This window comes from Salmo salar, chromosome ssa06 (genome assembly GCF_905237065.1).
Source record: "Salmo salar chromosome ssa06, Ssal_v3.1, whole genome shotgun sequence".
Classification (NCBI taxonomy): Eukaryota; Metazoa; Chordata; class Actinopteri; order Salmoniformes; family Salmonidae; genus Salmo; species Salmo salar.
The window spans coordinates 33,444,646-33,463,890 of NC_059447.1; the positions used below are offsets into that span (position 1 = coordinate 33,444,646).

The 19,245-nt window shown below is 43.2% G+C and overlaps 1 protein-coding gene across 2 annotated transcripts; it reads left to right on the forward strand.

The window, feature by feature from the left end:
- Positions 1 to 2,822: 2,822 nt before the first annotated feature.
- LOC106607036 (protein Hook homolog 2) lies at positions 2,823 to 18,631 on the forward strand. 2 transcript variants are annotated; one of them, XM_014203594.2, is made up of 23 exons: positions 2,823 to 3,287; positions 4,136 to 4,218; positions 5,181 to 5,253; positions 5,410 to 5,460; positions 7,261 to 7,393; positions 7,671 to 7,738; positions 7,980 to 8,042; positions 8,228 to 8,308; positions 10,036 to 10,199; positions 10,304 to 10,444; positions 10,561 to 10,762; positions 10,885 to 10,995; positions 11,178 to 11,265; positions 11,436 to 11,502; positions 12,417 to 12,554; positions 13,220 to 13,307; positions 13,763 to 13,768; positions 13,912 to 13,946; positions 14,063 to 14,145; positions 14,266 to 14,369; positions 14,527 to 14,634; positions 14,718 to 14,789; positions 14,949 to 18,631. In XM_014203594.2, exons 1-23 carry the CDS (start codon positions 3,243 to 3,245, stop codon positions 15,078 to 15,080), a joined length of 2,136 nt encoding a protein of 711 aa, XP_014059069.2. In that variant the 5' UTR covers positions 2,823 to 3,242; the 3' UTR covers positions 15,081 to 18,631. The 2 variants fall into 2 exon arrangements, with proteins under 2 accessions (XP_014059069.2, XP_014059071.2); XM_014203596.2 differs by lacking the exon at positions 13,763 to 13,768.
- Positions 18,632 to 19,245: the final 614 nt, after the last annotated feature.

Below are 19,245 nucleotides of genomic sequence, written 5' to 3' on the forward strand. Positions count from 1 at the left end.
AAGTCGTGACAGTTAACAAACTGGCAGGTACACATATTCTTATAAAATATATTTTTTTAATTATTATCGTGAATATCCCTCAATAAATACCATAGGGTTATTGTATTATACTTCTATGATGTATACATTATATAACATCTAAACACATTTTTTTTTACTATATTGGTAGATGGTGGGTGAGCAGAGATGTAGTCTATAACGGACAACATGTACAGTCATTTACACAGAACATTGGCTCTGGTGGTTTGACAAATATGGTGAAGCTGCATGTAAGACTGAGTTTACTATTCAGTAGTGACCAAACAAAGTTTACAGGCTGGTCTGGCTGGGAGACATACAGTGCCTTGCAAAAGTATTCATCCCCCTTGTAATTTTTTCTATTTTGTTGCATTACAACCTGTAATTTAAATTGATTTTTATTTGGATTTCATGTAACGGACATACACAAAATAGTCCAAATTGGTGAAGTGAAATGAAAAAAATGACTTGTTTCAAAAGATTATAAAAAACTTAAAAGTGGTGCTTGCATATGTATGCACCCCCTAAGATCTGGTGCAACCAATTACCTTCAGAAGTCACATAATTTGTTAAATAAAGTCCACCTGTGTGCAATCTAAGTGTCACATAATTTGTCACATGATCTATATATGTGTGTATATATACACCTGTTCTGAAAGGCCCCAGAGTCTGCAACACCCCTAAGCAAGGGGCACCACCAAGCAAGCGGCACCATGAAGACCAAGGAGCTCTCCAAACAGGTCAGGGACAAAGTTGTGGAGAAGTACAGATCAGGGTTGGGTTATAAAAGAATATCATAAACTTTGAACATCCCACGGAGCACCATTAAATCCATTATTAAAAAATTGAAAGAATATGCCACCACAACAAACCTGCCATGAGAGGGCCGCCCACCAAAACTCACAGACCAGGCAAGGAGGGCATTAATCAGAGAGGCAACAAAGAGACCAAAGATAACCCTGAAGGAGCTGCAAAGCTCCACAGCAGAGATTGGAGTATCTGTCCATAGGACCACTTTCAACAGTACACTCCACAGAGCTGGGCTTTATGGAAGAGTGGCCAGAAAATAAGCCATTGCTAAAAGAAAAAAATAAGCAAACACGTTTGGAGACTCCCCAAACATATGGAAGAAGGTACTCTGGTTAGATGAGTCTACAATTTTGCTTTTTGGCCATCAAGGGAAACAATGTCTGGCGCAAACCCAACACCTCTCATCACCCCGAGAACACCATCCCCACAGTGAAGCATGGTGGTGGCAGCATCATGCTGTGGGGATGTTTTTCATCTGTAGGGACTGGGAAACTGGTCAGAATTGAAGGAATGATGGATGGCGCTAAATACAGGGAAATTCTTGAGGAAACCTATTTCAGTATTCCAGAGATTTGAGACTGGGACGGGGGTTCACCTTCCAGCAGGACAATGACCCTAAGCATACTGCTAAAACAACACTCGAGTGGTTTAAGGTGAAACATTTAAATGTCTTGGAATGGCCTAGTCAAAGCCCAGACCTCAATCCAATTGAGAATCTATGGTATGATTTAAAGATTGCTGTACACCACTGGAACCCATCCAACTTGAAGGAGCTGGAGCAGTTTTGCCTTGAAGAATGGGCAAAAATTCCAGTGGCTAGATGTGCCAGGCTTATAGAGACATACCCCAAGAGCTGTAATTGCTGCAAAAGGTGGCTCTACAAAGTATTGACTTTGGTGGGGGTGAATAATTATGCACACTCAAGTTTTCAGTTTTTTGTCTTATTTCTTGTTTGTTTCACAATAAAAATAGTTTGCATTTTCAAAGTGGTAGGCATGTTGTGTAAATCAAATGATACAAACCCCCCAAAAATATTTTTTAATTACAGGTTGTAAGGCAACAAAATAGGAAAAATGCCAAGGGTGGGAATAATTTCGCAAGCCACTGTAAGTAGTGAAACAGACATGTCACACATGGTGTTCTAGGAGAGCAGGTAGCCTACAGGGGGTGGCCAGGGAGGAAACCTGACTTGTAGGGCTGGCCAGAGCAAACAAGAAGTTGGCAAATACATCAGGTTGAACTGTGAGTATTGGAGCAAGAAGGGAGCGATGTAAACAGGGAGTACTAAGGAAAATAAGTTTGTCTGCATGTTATGACACAAGGAGGCCCTCACATTGAGCTGATAAAGCACACTGTCTCTATTTTTTAAATATGTCAACTGGAGGGAATGGTGTTTTCTATTTTAATTGCTAAACAGAATTGATTTATGTACTTGTTTCTGCTAGGCTAGCTACATGGTCAGTTTTACTCGGACTCGAGACACCACTCCTCAGTTCTGTGTCATTTTGTCAACTTGAGCCATCTACTGTTCTTTTGTGGAACTTTTTCGAACAAATTCATTTTTTTATTCCAAAAAGCATGCTAAAGGTTTTCGAAACATACACAACATAACGCCCACAAATTATCACTACAATACCGCTCTGTTTAGAGCAACATACAAGCGAGCAAACAACAAAGACAGTACAGTATGAAGATAGGCAGAAACTGCTTCCCCAATATAATTCCCTTATCACGCTTGTAGGCGATGTCATGGCGACGTTGGCCAGATGGTGCCGCGTTCAAGCGTTTGTCGGAACTAGGAAACTCGGTGATGTCCAACCTCCTAACTGGTTGGAGTTATACACGTGCCGCGTTCAACGAATCAGTGTGTTGGAAATATTGGAGTTTCCATGTTCCAATTAGCAAACGAACGCGGAAACTGCTCATGCGCAAAATCACGTAATCGGGTGTAACGGTTGTCTCGCGCCAAACTGCGCATGTGCAATAACTAAAAACGTGTCATTTTGTCACTTTCACGAGGTTGGAGTAATAACATGTTCAGATACTTAGTACATTATCTCGAATCTAGGTTGTGCCTTACGATTTCGATAAAACTAACAACGAAGGAAGAATTTGCTACTTCTCTCATTGACTTCTCAAACACCAAACCCCGGCCTGGTCTGCTTCGTTCCGGAAGTCTCTGGGTTTAGAAACTCTGTGACAACAACACATGAAATACGGTCATCTGTTGCCATGACAATGGTCTTACTACGGAGGCTCACTCGGATAGTTTATGGAGCTAAAACGCGAAAGTTAAGCTAGCTAACAGGAGGCCAAGGTTTGTTGACGTGATAGTGCAAGCTAAAAACAAATTTTCAGCTGAAAGTCTCGATTGCTAGGGTGTTAACTGCAGAGTATCGGTTAGACAAACCAAAATGAGTCTGGATAAAGCAAAACTATGCGATTCGTTACTAAATTGGGTAAGTTTTACAAAGTTAAATATGAATGCCAAGTTGGGTAAATGGGATATCTTGCTAGCCAGACTTAGTCGTCATCCAAAGCGACCTTTCGCTAGCAGTGAAATGTAGCTAAATGAAAATACTTTTTTTTTTTTACAATTAAATGTAGTTAGGCATTGAATCGTTAATAGTGCCTTGAACCAGCTCAAATAAAAATAACATCATTAACTAGCTGTCACTGTCAAATAAAGCTAGCTAACTAACTAGCTAAATTGTTTTGATGGTCTACTGTCCACATCAGAAATGTAATGCCAGCAACTGAGTTAGCCACCATCTTATGCAATCAGTACAAAGGTCTAGCCAAGCCCCAGCAAGCCAGTGTCACTCTCCTAGCTAGCCTCTGAGTTTCCCAACTCCACGATATGTACCATTGAGATGGTACATAGTTGAAAAACTCAGCCATGAACCCTCCAAATATAGGTTGTTTAGGCTATTTTAAAATTGGCTAGAAATGTGGAATGATCTCTTAACTTGCATTACAAACAACTTGCCAGCGAAGTAGCTAGCTGAGGTCTATCATTTAGTGGTTAGCAAACACTTTAGCTGTACAACACATAAGTAGAATGGCTTTCCAGCACTTCTAGACGGCACAGTCAGTATTTTATAAAGCCCTTTTTTATTAACAGTTGTCACACAGTGCTTAATAGATACCCATCCTAAAACAGCAAGCAATTTGTCCAACGTGTTGGCAATAGCATTTGCATTGTTCCTCTTCTCGATCATTTGATTTCTAATTGATTGTCATGTGAAATAGAATAAATGACACACTAACACATTTTCTTCTCATTCCTCATGTCCAACCCTTCCAGCTACAGACATTTCAGGTGCCCTCATGCACCACTAAGCAGGACCTGACGAGCGGAGTGGCTATTGCACACGTTCTACACAGGATGTAAGGGCAAAACATTTTTATTTTGTGTTTTGAGGTTAGTGATAATGGTGGTGGTGGGTTAACACGAGTAGACACCAGCTAAGCTTAGGAAATCTAGGAGATTTATGCCGTCTTCACATGCTAGTCGGAACTAGGAAACTCAGAAATGTCCGACTTGCTGATTCAATGAACGCGGCACGTGTATAACTGCAACCATTGAGCAAGTTGGACATTTCCGAAATGCCTAGTTCGAACTAGCATGTGAACGCGGCAAAAGGTCCTTACTTGCAGATCCCATTACCCTGTCACAGTGGCAAATGGCAATAGTAAGAGATTTGTGGAGTCCATTCAATCCCAGTCATTCTCAATTCACAGACCGATTTGCTTATCAGTTGCACACTGACATTTTTGTTTTTGGCCTTTAACTACTTTGAATAGAGCCTGATTAGAGCAAATTCAATCATCTATTCAAAAGCCTTTTTGTAAAGTTAGAGGATGGGCTGTTTGTCTGTTTTATTTCTATTCCTATGCTTGATAGGGAATAGGTCTATATTTCTCAAGGCCTGGGTCTGGCAGATTGTGCCCAGGTGGGATTTTGTGTAAGGGCCTGTCCATTTTAGTGTACTGTCTGTCCAAGCCAAATTACCTTCTTACCTCATCTGCTATAGTATTTGTGTGCCTTTCTGTCCACACATGCACACACAGAAATGTATCTGTTTTTGTGTCGAACTGGAAACAAGCAGTGCTTTTATCTGAAGGTTAGTTGAATTGGGTAATGGCAATTCTATGATGCCTGTTTTTTTTTATATGATAACTCAAGCCTCAGGCAAGTTTCCAATGATTGCTTGCTTGTTGTGACATTCATTGAGTGTCACATATTAGGGAGTTTGCAGTTTCCAGTTTAGAAATACTCTGCCCTGTGGCTTCCTGTGTATTGTATGTCCCTAGAATATGTCTTGTTAAGTGTTTCATCTTGTTAACAGAGACCCCTCCTGGTTTAATGAGGCATGGCTGGGCAGGATCAAGGAGGAGAGTGAGGCCAACTGGCGCCTCAAGGTACAGTATGAGACATAAGGATATGACACAGTGCCTCTAGGTTGTCACCTAGGCAACCTAGAGTGACCACTGGCCTCACTGTTTAAAGATGGTGTATTTTCACCAAGGCAAAGATGCCTGTATCCTCCAGCTCAGATTTATTTAATTTTCCTCCAGGTCAGCAACCTGAAGAAGATTCTTCAGAGCATGCTTGAGTATTACCATGATGTGAGTAAAGGCTTTTCCTCATTAAAGATCAGAAGGAAGGAAGGGATGGATGGTATATGCATGTTTCTTGCATTTCTTTTAAGAGCTCAATCTCCTCCTTGTTCCTCAGTGTTTGCACCTGTCTTAGTCCATTTGAAATGTCATTGCTCAATGCATACAGTTGAAGTCAGAAGTTTATATACACTTAGGTTGGAGTCATTAACTTGTTTTTCAGCCACTCCACAAATTTCTTGTAAACAAACTATAGTTTTGGCAAGTCGGTTAGGACATCTACTTTGTGCATGACACAAGTAATTTTCCCAACAATTATTTACAGACAGATTATTTCACTTATAATTCACTGTATCACAATTCCAGTGGGTCAGAGGTTTACATGTACTAATTTGACTGTGCCTTTAAACAGCTTGGAAAATTCCAGAAAATGATGTCATGGCTTTAGAAGCTTCTGATAGGCTTATTGACATAATTTCAGTCAATTGGAGGTGTACCTGTGGATGTATTTCAAGGCCTACCTTCAAACTCAGTGCCTCTTTGCTTGACATTATGGGAAAATCAAAAGAAATCAGCCACAATTGTAGACCTCCACAAGTCTGGTTCATCCTTGGGAGTAATTTCCGAACGCTTGAAGGTACCACGTTCATGTGTACAAACAATAGTACGCAAGTATAAACACCATGGGACCACGCAGCCATCATACCTCTCAGGAAGGAGACGTGTTCTGTCTCCTAGAGATGAACGTGCGAGATGTGCAAATCCATCCCAGAACAACAGCAAAGGACCTTGTGAAGATGCTGGAGAAAACAGGTACAAAATATCTATATCCACAGTAAAACAAGTCTTATATCGACATAACCTGAAAGGCCACTCAGCAAGGAAGAAGCAACTGCTCTAAAACAGCCTTTAAAAAAAAGCCAGACTACGGTTTGCAACTACACATGGGGACAAAGATCATACTTTTTGGAGAAATTTCCTCTGGTCTGATGAAACAAAAATAGAACCGTTTTGCCATAATGACCATCGTTATGTTTGGAGGAAAAAGGGGGACGCTTGCAAGCCGAAGAACACCATCCCAACCGTGAAGCACGGGGGTGGCAGCGTCATGTTGTGGGGGTGCTTTGCTGCATGAGAGACTGGTGCACTTCACAAAATAGATGGCATGATGAGGAAGTAAAATTATGTGGATATATTGAAGCAACATCTCAAGACATCAGTCAGGAAGTTAAAGCTTGGTCGCAAATGGGCCTTCCAAATGATCAATGACCCCAAGCATGCTTCCGAAGTTGTGGCAAAATGGCTTAAGGACAACAAAGTCAAGGTATTTGAGTGGCCATCACAAAGCCCTGACCTCAAGCCTATAGAACATTTGTGAGCAGAACTGAAAAAGTGTGTGTGCAAGGAGGCCTACAAACCTGACTCAGTTACACCAGCTCTGTCAAGAGGAATGGGAGAAAATTCAACTAACTTGTGGAAGGCTACCCAAAACGTTTGACCCAAGTTAAACAATTTAAAGGCAATGCTACCAAATACTAATTGAGTGTATGTAAACTTATGACCCACCGGGAATGTGATGAAAGAAATAAAAGCTGAAATAAATCATTCTCTACTATTATTCTGACATTTCACATTCTTAAAATAAAGTGGTGATCCTAACTGACCTAAGACAGGGAATTGTTATTAGGATTAAATGTCAGGAATTGTGAAACTGAGTTTAAATGTATTTGGCTAAGGTGTATGTGAACTTCTGACTTCAACTGTATATTTTCTCACAATCCCCCATTGTCTCCATCCCTCCATGAACAGGTACTTGGCCACCAGGTAGCAGACGAGCACCTGCCAGACATCAATCTGATTGGGGAGTTTGGAGATGTGACTGAACTTGGCAAACTGGTGCAGTTGGTGCTTGGCTGTGCTGTCAGCTGTGAGAAGAAGCAAGGTGAGCTAGCTGGGATAGAGGAGGCAATGCTGGGTAACAGGAAGTCACCTATGGAGAAAATGCAGGATTAATGCAATCACCTGACTATCACAAGTTGATAAACTGAGCATTCACTGGTTCATTCCTACAAAGCTTCAACCATGTACTGTATACAGATTATGATAAAACCGAGTTTTACTCAAACTGTTGCACTGTGTGTAAAGCGGTGTGTTTGAGTGTCTGGCTGTCAGATGTGGATGTGATATTCAGTGGACTCCTCCATGTTGTTTTCTCATAGAGCAAATCCAGCAGATAATGACCCTAGAGGAGTCTGTCCAGCACGTTGTCATGACAGCCATTCAGGAGGTGAGAGATCAGTCTTGGATATTATCCTCTTTGTAGATCTGTCTGTCCTCTTGTGAGATTGCACCTACAAGCACAATTCTTTGCTCCCTGAAACCTTTCTGTATTTAACAGCAATATACACTATAAAACAGGCAATAGCTCACTTATTGTCCTGCTTACCTCTATATTGACAATGGGTTTCACCACGTGATCTGTCTTTCTGGAGTTTGAAACAGCAATTGACTGTGTTGTTGTGGTGTAGCTCCTAGCTAAAGAGCCAACTGTTCCTGGAAGTCCTGAGACCTACGGGGATTTTGACTACCAGGTGGGACCCGCTCTCTTCTTACACTGCTTCTCTGAATACATTAAACTTTCACTCCCCTGCAAGCTGGTTTTATCGCTATTCTTCAATTGCCGTCTCATTTACATGTCTTTTGTGGTATCTCTCTCGTTCTCTACCTCCCACTGTGCTGTCTATATCCTCCCTTGTGCTTCTCTCCGTGTCTGCAGTCCAGGAAGTATTATTTTCTCAGTGAGGAGGTGGAGGCAAAGGAGGATCTGGGCCAGCGCTGTCGGGACCTGGAGCACCAGGTGGGCAGAGAGGACTGTTTGTTAGTTAGCATGTTGAGTGTGTATCTGCAGCTCTTTGCCATGAGTGAAGTGACCCTATTTATTCGCTTGGCTGAAGATTGTTGTCCAGTCTGACTGATTCCCCCTGATGGTTTGTTGTGTAAACGGTGCATAGAGAGTGATAGAGGACTCTTCTTTGTATCTGTCCCATTATGGCTTCTGTGAGTGCACGGGCAGCGCCATTGAGGCCATCTCCATCTTGATCAGTGGAGGCTGGTGGGAGGAGCTATAGGAGGACAGGCTCATTGTAATGGCTGTTATGGAATTAAAGGAACGGAGTCAAACATGTGGTTTCCGTATGTTTGATACCGTTCCATTTATTCCATTCTAGACATTATGAGTCTGTCCTCTATAGCTCCTCCCACCAGCCTCCACTGATTTTGAAGTTGTACATTTTCTTCTACTACTTCTGAGTTGGTAAACAAACTTAAAGGGTGCATACTGCCACCTGGAGTGTGTTGTTTGAACAGGTATAAAGCCAAGGTTTGCGATGTACTGCCACCTCTGCAGTTATGGAATGTTTGCTCACAAATGATTAATTGGCTGATCCTTCCTGATGTCCTGAATGGAATTTTGTGATCCTTCCTTAACCAATAGGAAGCCCCACCCAGTTGACTACTTCAAAATGGTGAAAGTTCTCAATGGCGCTGCACATGCTAAAATGGGCTTTTGGGTACTAGAATCCTCTATTATTCTCCATGAAACAGTGCGAACTGTGCTGCTAATGCTGCCTCTGATTAGGCAATGTCATTGGGTACAAAGACTTAAGTCATTGATCCCCAATAATTACATTGTATAGTATTTAGGATTAGAAGGCAATTACCACTGTTATGTATTCAGCATATTTCTTAGTATGTTAACATTCAACACATTAAGAAATTCTCAGTAGTTTGTAGTTCTTTACTTTCTCCCTGGTATGATGCTAAAGCAAGCCATTTGTCCTTAAAGTTCAGTGTAGAGTTTTGCTGTGCTCAAACTGGAAAGATGTCCAACAGGTAAGTAATAGACCCCCCCCTTTTAATATTGGCATGCCTGCTTGCCTAACCCACATAAACATATTCAGGGTGGACATTTTACCCTAAAACACCAACCAACATTCTTGTCTGTGATAAGCCCAAGGATAGTTCATCTTTCATCAAGCCTCACTAGCTTGAGTCCTTAATCAATCCCTTTCTGAGCCCACTCTCCAGTCTCCCCACATTGTAACTGTTAGTCAGACTGACTCAGACATCTGTTTTTCTATTCACCTCCTTGAGGGGTAATGCTTACAACTGCTCCATTGAGAAAGTGGCCCACCTGACTGAGAACATAGCAGACCAGCTGACTAACTGCTTTGATGTTTGTGCATGTGAAGTTACCACCAACCCTCATGGAAAAACATTGCATGTGTTGCAAGCAATGTACAGTGTCTGTTACTGGATATGTGAGTGTGGCTCTGTTTTCTTTAGCACTTGTGGAGTGTCTCATTTGTGTTCAGCATTTTCATGAGTAAATTTGTTTTTTGGCGGTGTTCTGCATTTTGAAGTGTGTCCTTTTTCTGTGCTCAGCACTTTCTATGGCTCAATGTGTGACTGTTTGTTCATTTGTCTCTAGGTCTCCTCCCTCTCTCTAGCCTTGGTTTCATGCCACTTCCTCTGGTTCTCTCTCTGCCCTCTCCACCCCTGACTCTGTCTGTGTTTGGTCCTCAGTTGGCAGCCGTCCTGGAGGAGAAGTCGTCCCTGCAGGTGGAGACACAGTCCCTGAGGGAGAAGCTCAGCCTCAGTGACCCACAGGATGCTTCCACCACCATCACTGGCAAGAAGCTGCTGCTGCTGCAGAGCCAGATGGAGCAGCTACAGGAGGAGAACTACAGGTCAGAGTCATACCCTCAATGCCGACTTCCAAACTAAATGCATTCTACTCTGTGCCTGTACTCTTTTGATACAATTAATTTATCATTTTCTGTTTGTGACACAGACTAGAGAACAGCCGAGATGACATGCGTGTGCGCGGGGAGATTCTGGAGCGTGACGTTTTGGACCTCACTCACCGTAACGATGAACTGACCAGCCTCGCCCAGGAGGCCCAGACTCTCAAAGATGAGATGGACATCCTCCGGTGAGCCCAGGGGGAGAGCAGCCTCTCAGTAGTCTATGGCCTCCTATCCTTCTCTCCTTTCCTTCCTGCCACGTCCTCAAAACAGCTCCCCCATCTCACCCTCTCCCCTCCCACAGGCATTCGTCTGACCGGGTGAGCCGGCTGGAGGCGCTGGTGGAGACGTACAAGCGTAAGCTGGAGGACCTGGGGGACCTGCGCAGACAGGTGCGTCTGCTGGAGGAGCGCAACACTGTCTACATGCAGCGCACATGTGAGCTGGAGGAGGAGCTGCGCAGGGCCAACTCAGTCCGAACCCAGCTGGACACCTACAAGAGACAGGTGGGCAGAGAGGGCTAGAGAATGGGGGAGGGTTAACAAAGGTGTGGAGATGGATGTGTGTATGACATAGGATGCTATGAACTCTCTTCAGACCCTGAATGTGTTTTCCTCCCTGCTGTCAGGTCCATGAGCTTCACACCAAGCATTCGTCAGAGGCACTGAAGGCTGAGAAGTGGCAGTTTGAGTACAAGAACCTTCAGGACAAGTATGACGCCCTGCTTAAGGAGAAAGAGGTGAGAGAGGATGGCCTGGGACAACTCTTCTCCAGACTAAGATGTATTACTTAAAAGGGCATGATGTCAAAGTGGATGTGGATTTAAAATCTCTGAAATTCTGAGGCAGTCACTTTGAACACTTCTAGTAGGATCAGATTGAGTGCAGTCTAATCCCCACGTTATCCCAATGTGTTTTCCAGCGTTTGATCTCAGAGCGAGACACACTGCGGGAAACCAATGATGAGCTTAGATGTGCACAGGTCCAACAGAAGGGCCTCAATCAACCAGGTGAGTCCAATGGACACAACTAACATCCTGAATCTTCAGCCTCAGTTTTACTGAATGACAAGATGGTAGAGGGGGATTGTTTGACCTTTTTGTGGCAGTTGATAAGACTACTGTCAAAACAAATGTGAGATATTTCCCCCTGACATCTTGGCTCTCTCTCTCCCCTTCAGGTGGATTATGTGAGGACTCTGGCACAGTGGGAAACCTGGCCTCCGAGATGATGCCCACAGAGTTCAAGTATGTGAGAGTGTGTGAAGATGGGTGTTATCTGACCTAACAGATGAAGCTATCAATAGACATACAGGGGTGTCAGAATTCAATTGCTCATTTTCAACTGTAGACTTGGGCGGTACCGGGGTATTTAGAAATGTTTTTTTTTTTTTTTTTAAACTACAATTCAGTTGAGTCAGTCACATGGTATATTTGTTTACTACGAGCATGTGGTGCAAACTGAAGTTTCGTGACGTCCACTGTCGAGCAGTACAAGAGCTGATCAAGTTACACTTGAAATTCACTACTGTTTGCCAGCTAAATATAGCTATACATTAACTATTTTAATTCCAAATACATTTTCTCCAGCTATGCATTTGGTTTGCTAACCCGCTAGCTATAGGTGGCTAGCTTGCAAGATCAAGCTTCTTGGTTACAGCAGAGACAATCAATCCCCTCCTAGATTAAGTGTGAGTAGCCTTTTGAGATAGAACCCAGCTCATAAAGTTATAGAACTGTCTTCGCTTTTAGTTTATGTTCGCTTGCGCTTGTTAGCATTTAGCTAACGTCCGCTATGGGAATTTGCTAGTACTTTCATAGCATTTGTAAGCGTTTGAACAGAAGTGATGCCCTTTGTGCATTGCCGTTAATGCCGTAACCCCGGTATGGTTCAGGAACGATATGGAAATCTGGATCTGCCCAAACATAGTGTTCAGCTGTGATAAATGGCAAAGGTCTTATTCCTCAGCCACACTATTTTTAGAACCAGAATGTGCCATTGGCTCCATGAATAGAATGGCTCCCCGTCAGATGGCACTGCTGTTAAATTGGCTGAGGCGGCGTTGAATACTTCTGTTGGTGCGTAGTGTACAGACCTGTGCCTCTCTGCCCCACTTCCCTGCCTTCTCTCTTTGACCTCATCCCTTCTGCTTCCTCCACAGGGAGACGGTGGTGCGTCTGCAGAGTGAGAACAAGATGCTGTGTGTCCAGGAGGAGAGCTACAGACAGAGACTGGTGGAGGTACAGGGTCAGCTGGAGGAGTCTCAACGCAGCCAGAACACCCTGGAGACACAAAACAGGTGTGTGTGTGTGTAGACATGCGTAAAATAAAAGATATGTTCTATACGAATAACACTGCAGTGTTTTTAGTTACGCACATTGTGATTTGATTGTATCAAGGTCAGTCAGTGACACTGTTAGTCACAGTATATATTGCCAGAGTTTCTGTTTGAGTTTCACATTTGGCTAAACGGAGGAGCGATTTAGTGAAATGTCAGCTCACTCTCTGGTCTGTGTGTTGAGTTGTGTTGTGTGGGCTGGAGCGGAGGATGGACAGCAATGGGCCAGATTGTCCCCCGGCTGTCCGTACAGCGTGTGTGTGTGTGTGTGTGTGTGTGTGTGGGCGGTTTTTCTGAGTGGATCGTGTGTGTGACGATGGGTCCAGAGTGTGGGAGGCAGGCAGGCATCTTCAGCAGCAGGAGGAGGAGAGCATCCCGAGCTGTGAAGTATGAGTATGCCTGAAGTGGCTCAGTCTTCCCCTAATGAACCACAACACACAGAGAGGGGAGTGGGTGGGCGGGACACCGCTAGAATGGACTAATGCAGCAGCTGATGTGACATTGTATGCATCGCCAGCCTCTCCCACTCACTCATCAAAACCAGCTTAATCGAATTTCCTCATTCTCTCTTCCTTTCCCCTTCTCTCCCTCCTACTTTTCTTATTTGTTCTCTCTCATCCTTCCAGGTTGAACCAGCAGCAGATCTCTGAGCTGCGGTCCCAGGTGGAGGATCTCCAGAAGGCTCTACAGGAGCAGGGCAGCAAGGCTGAGGATGTGAGTGTAGAGACAGACCCTCCTCATTCACTCCTCCTCCTCCTCTAACATCCTCTTACTCCTGTTACCTTGTCCATACCAATCACTGAGTGGACCCAGTCCTCTCCCATCAATGACGACAGTATGCTGAAAATGTATAGGAATGGAAAGGACCAATCTCTCTTAATCGGTTGACCATCTATGGGTCTTAGTTCAAATGTGTTTTTTTTAAAAAAAATTTATCATTTGTTATTTTGTAGTCATTATAACTGGAAAGAGACCTAGACCTCAATATAGTCCTTGAGGACTGTTGTAGATTGTATCCTTCTTTCCCCTCCGTTGACTGCCTGCCTGTGACTGCTCTCTGAGATTTTGTGTGGGAACTTTAACCCTTGTTTGCTGTGTTGATTCACCATTAACGCCTACCCCTCTGTGTCTCTCCGCCTGCCCCCTCCGACCGACATTCGGCCAATCAGGCCATCGTAAGTACGGCCCAGCCCTGCCTGGGCTCTGATTTGACTTTGACTACTTCAGTTGTGTATTATGCTTATTATTTGTCTCTGTCTGACAGAAGTCTGTTTCTCAGTAGTTTGAGTGTTGACTGACTTTTTTCCTCCCCGTTCAGTCCTCCCTGCTGAAGAAGAAGCTTGAGGAGCACCTGTGAGTACTATTATCACTGATGTTTGTACACTGCACCTGTGAAGGGAGTATTATTACTGCTCTGTAGATTCTTGCACGTCCGGCTCCTCCATGCTTTTCCTCTGTCCTCGTCCCAGGGAGAAGCTCCATGAGGCCCACTCAGACCTGCAGAAGAAGAGGGAGGTCATTGATGACCTGGAGCCCAAAGCGGACGGCAACAGTAAGCAGCCTCTTATTTCCTGCCCTTGGGAGCAGTGCTATCAAATAGTATCAATTTAAGAGCACTTTCAAGCTCTGAAAATGCCGTTTAATATTTCCTCTTCAACCTCCCTCCTGTCAGTGGCGAAGAAGATCGATGAGCTGCAGGAGATCCTGAAGAAGAAGGATGAGGACATGAAGCTGATGGAGGAACGCTACAAGCGCTATGTGGAGAAGGCCAGGACGGTCAGTCAACACTGCCTGACACTAAACTCATCCATACAGCACAACGGTGCTTGGCCGCCGCCTTAAATCTGAGTTGCAGATATCATCAAAGATTGTCATGCACATTGTGACATAGTTGAGAATTTCTGCACCAAGTATGTGTGTGTTCATTGTGCAGGTGATCAAGACTCTGGACCCCAAGCAGCCGCCTCTGACTGTGTCTCCTGATGTTCAGGCCCTCAAGAACCAGTTGACTGAGAGAGACCGGAAGATCCAGCACCTGGAGGTAAGAGCCATTGACTGACGAGATGCAGATGAGTGGTGCGTTGTCTGACCCTCCATATGCATGAACAACTCCTCTGTGTGCAGCATGACTATGAGAAGAGCAGGTCCAGACATGACCAGGAGGAGAAACTCATCATAAGTGCCTGGTACAACATGGTGAGTAATAAATCTCTGTCCGTATGTGCCTAATCTACATAGTATTGGAGCAGTTGGCATGATGGGTGCTGCAATTACTTGTATATTGGTCTTGTTTTTTTTTGGTAGTAAGACATTTACATGTCTTATGGCTCTATTTCTCTCTCTCTCCCTCCCCAGGGTATGGCCCTGCATCAGAAGGTGGTGGGAGAGCAGTCGGGTCCGTCCAACCAGGCCCAGTCCTTCTTGGCCCAGCAGAGGCAGTCCACGCACGCCAGGAGAGGCCTCGCAGCCCGCCACCAGCCCAGATAAGACATTTCAAATCTGGGGGAGGATGTGGAGATGAGGCAAAACATTGTCTATATCTTAGTGTTCACTACTTCCGTACTCCTACTCTCACTGCTCTGATGCCTTTACTTCTCCTCTTGGTGTTTTGTGAAGATTGCTGCCCCCTGCTGGGCATCTGTTACAGGATTTTCTGGAGCTTCAGCGATGCAGAGCTACTAACTGCATTCAAAGCTGCCAGGACTCATTTGAACAAAGATGAGAGAAATGGGTCTAATTGAGAGCTGGAATGAAGGAACATAAAGTGGATAGAAAGAAGCCGAGCGACTAATCCTTTGTCATGGAATTCTTAGACAATGTTTATCACTCAGTCCATTTCTTTCAAGCCTCTTTTTAGCTTTAATGTATTTGATGTTTTCTTAAGGTTTAGATTGAGAATCAATGCTTTGGAAGGCCACAATGATGACAGAGATGGAAAGGGATGATTTCTGCTGTCAATAGGGTAGGGGTCTTTACCTTCCCCCTACTACTACTTTTATATATGTTCACCCTTATTGTCCAGCCCACTGTCAGGCTAAATAGATATTATCCTCTTACTATGACATGGAAACACTAATAAGAGATCATGGTGAATTTAAGTGATTTTTTTTTATTTTTATTAATTTGTGCCCAAGTCATTTGGAGATTCTGGCTTGTGCTGTGTCTCTGACACTTTTAAATGTACATGGTGAGAGACACTGGTGAAGCGCTAGAACAGGGGTGTCGTGCGGATCCAGATATTTTGCGGGGGGGGGTTAACTCAATATACTTTTACAATGAGGAAAACCAAGTTTGAAACTGTAGAAATGATAATGGACCTATATTCATACAGTTTATTGACTCTGTCCAGCTCACTAATAATCATCAAACTGACAGTCAGGGAGCATCACTTTTTGCCAATTTTGATGGTGAGGAAATGTTGTTGAAGACTGAATGTGACGCCCGGGGCAAAATGAGTTTGGCACCCCTCATCTAGTAGAGCTCAATAATACGTCTTCGATATGAGAGGAACACATTTTCTCTGCACACATAGTCATGACCTCTTTATTTCTGTGAATGTGTTTAGACTTTTCTTTCAAGCTGTATCATCTACTTGTTTTCTCCTTTTGTTATGAGTTGTTTTGTTAGTTATACTTTGAAGAGCAGGAAGAATAGCTTTCTAGTCATTTATTATTATTATTTTTTTTTTAAATGAACCTCGCATTTTATGTAGTTGTGTTAGTCTGTATAATAATGTTCAGCAAGGGTACACAGTGTACAGAAAAGCACTTCCTCCCTTTTGATAATGGTTCATTTCCTTGTGAAAGACTAGAAAAATGTCCCTGACTCTGTTAACAATCTACTTTGAAGGACTTTTGTATCAAATTCCTGTTAGGAGTATGGTGTTCACATGTAATGGCAGACGCTCTGAAAGACTTGCAGATATGGGTCCTCTTTTGTCATGACCATTTTACTGGTAGTATTCACACGGGCTATTGAACAAGCTTTTGTTTCAAGCTGTAATATGGGAATTTACTCTTTGAATGATTGACTAGATTTCCTGATGGACTACATTTTGTTCTTTTTTTTTTTTACTTGAATTTTTTTCCCCTCTAAAGAGTGAAACATGGTGTTTAAGAATTATGATTGGTTGCACACACCACTTTAGACTGATGTGAATGTAGGAAACGCTGGTGCTTGTGAGAACCAGAATGTGGGGTTATTGATTCACATATTTAATTGATATGGGGGGGAAACTGGCCACACTGGACGTTGTTACTGTGTAATCCTGGAGGGAAGTAAGGTTTCAAGATGGCAATGGTATGTAGCTTTTCTCTCAGCAGAAGCACTCAACTATAGATGTTTCTGTTCACTGACACTGGAACTTACCTAGCTAATGAACAGACAATGTGTGCTCTTTAATGTCAGAATTATTTACAACTGAATTTATGTGCATTTTACCTATCATTTTCTCAAGATGAACCTGTGAAGGACAACACTATTGTTGAACACTACATATATCTGATTACTTTGACAGTATCTGCGTAAACATGGAACTTCTCTTTGGTACCCAAACTGCGCTCTATGACTTGTACCTAACCCTCTGTAAGTGTGTAACTATCTGTGCAATGTTATCTACCAGGCTATGAAACCTCAACTGTGTGTACATTTAACTTCACTTAGTGTTTTACTCTTTAAGTAGATGTGTTTATTTGGTATTGAATCAGGAAGTCAGGCTTTTAATTTCAAAGTAGTAAATCAACATTCCAACTGAACTGCTATGTTCTAGCACAGATATGGCCTGCACAATTCAACCTGTCCTTTTTGTGAATGGAAATCCCTATTCAAATATATTGTCAATGTACTGTCTAATTGCAGTATAACTTGTTGACACTGTCCATTAGCAATATATTACAATTGACATTTACCATCACAAATTGAACATGCAGTTAAAGGACTTCAACTCTACTGAACAAAAATATAAACGCAACATGTGAAGTGTTGGTTTCATGAGCTGAAATAAAAGATTCCATAAATGTTCCATACGCACAAAAAGCATATCTCTCAAATGTTTTGCACAAATTTTGTTTACATTTTTGTTAGTAAATATTTCTTCTTTGCCAAGACAATCCATCCACCTGACAGGTGTGGCATATCAAGAAGCTGATTAAAGTGCATGATCATTACAAAGGTGCACCTTGTCCTGGGGACAAGAAAAGGCCACTAAAATGTACAGTTTTGTGACAACGCAATGCCATAGCTGTCTCAAGTTTTGAAGGAGCGTGCAATTTGGCATGCTTACCGCAGGAATGTCCTACAGAGCTTTTGCCAGAGAATTGAATGTTCATTTTTCTACCAATGTTTTAGAGAATTTGGCAGAATGTCCAACAGGCCTCACAACCGGTGTCGTGTGGGTGAGCAGTTTACTGATGTCAACGTTGTGAACAGAGTGCCCCATAGTGGTGGTGGGGTTATGGTATGGGCAGGCATAAGCTACAAACAATGAACACAATTGCATTTTATCGATGTCAATTTGAATGTACAGAGATACCGTGACGAGATCCTGAGGGCCATTGTCGTGCCATTCATCCACCGCCATCACCTCATGTTTCAGCATGATAATGCACGGCCCCACGTTGCAAGGATCTGTACAACATTCCTGGAAGCTAAACATGTCCCAGTTCTTCCATGGCCTGCATTACTCACCAAACATGTAACCCGTTGATAGTACCAGCTATCTGGCTTGACTGACCTACCTGGCTGGCGGGCTGGACCTACCATGCAACCCATCTCCACGCCTTGTACTAAGTCACTGTAACCATTTGCTGAGGTATCAGGCAAAAGCAAAACACCCTCCTAAATGAAGGACTCGCCACTTTTTTTGTAACTCAAGCATGCACGGTGTGAAGGGGTTTGTGTTTTTATGTCTTTTTCTTTGTATAACTTTTTAATCAGTGCATAGAGGGTTATATAAAGGTGAAGGACAAGTTTGTAGTCCAGTGTATTCTAGTATTTTGCACTACAAATAAAATGGGGAAACCTGTATTTGGAAAAAGCCAGTGATGAGGATATTGTTTTTGTAAATTGGCCTCCAGTACGGTAGATGACAACACGCATTCATTTACTAGGCTAACTGACGATTGACGTGACTGAGGTGAAGAGCTTTTTGAGTTCAAGCGACATGGATACAGTAACCATTTGAACAGTTTGCTACTACAGCATATGGTCCCGTGTGGCTCAGTTGGTAGAGCATGGTGTTTGCAACGCCAGGGTTGTGGGTTCGATTCCCAGGGGGGACCTGTATGAAGAAGAAAAAAAATTATGAAATGTATGCATTCACTACTGTAAGTCGCTCTGGATAAGAGCATCTGCCAAATGACTTAAATGTATGGAGCGGAAAGATTGTGGAGATGTGGATATTGACAGCGAGGAAGAAGGAAAGGACTTTAGGGAAGCGGTATGGTGAGGAAGATTGGCATCAAGTACATCAAAATATCCTGGTTGCTCAGAAATTGAATGTGACGAGCGTGAGGATGAATTACCTGCGGTGACAGGTGTGGTGAAGACTGGAGTTCGAGCCTCCCCCCATGATTCTGTGCGAGTGAGATCTTTTCCTTTTGGCTGATCCATACGTGGTGTCAGGTTGGGTGGAGAAGGGGTTGGGGACTGTCTG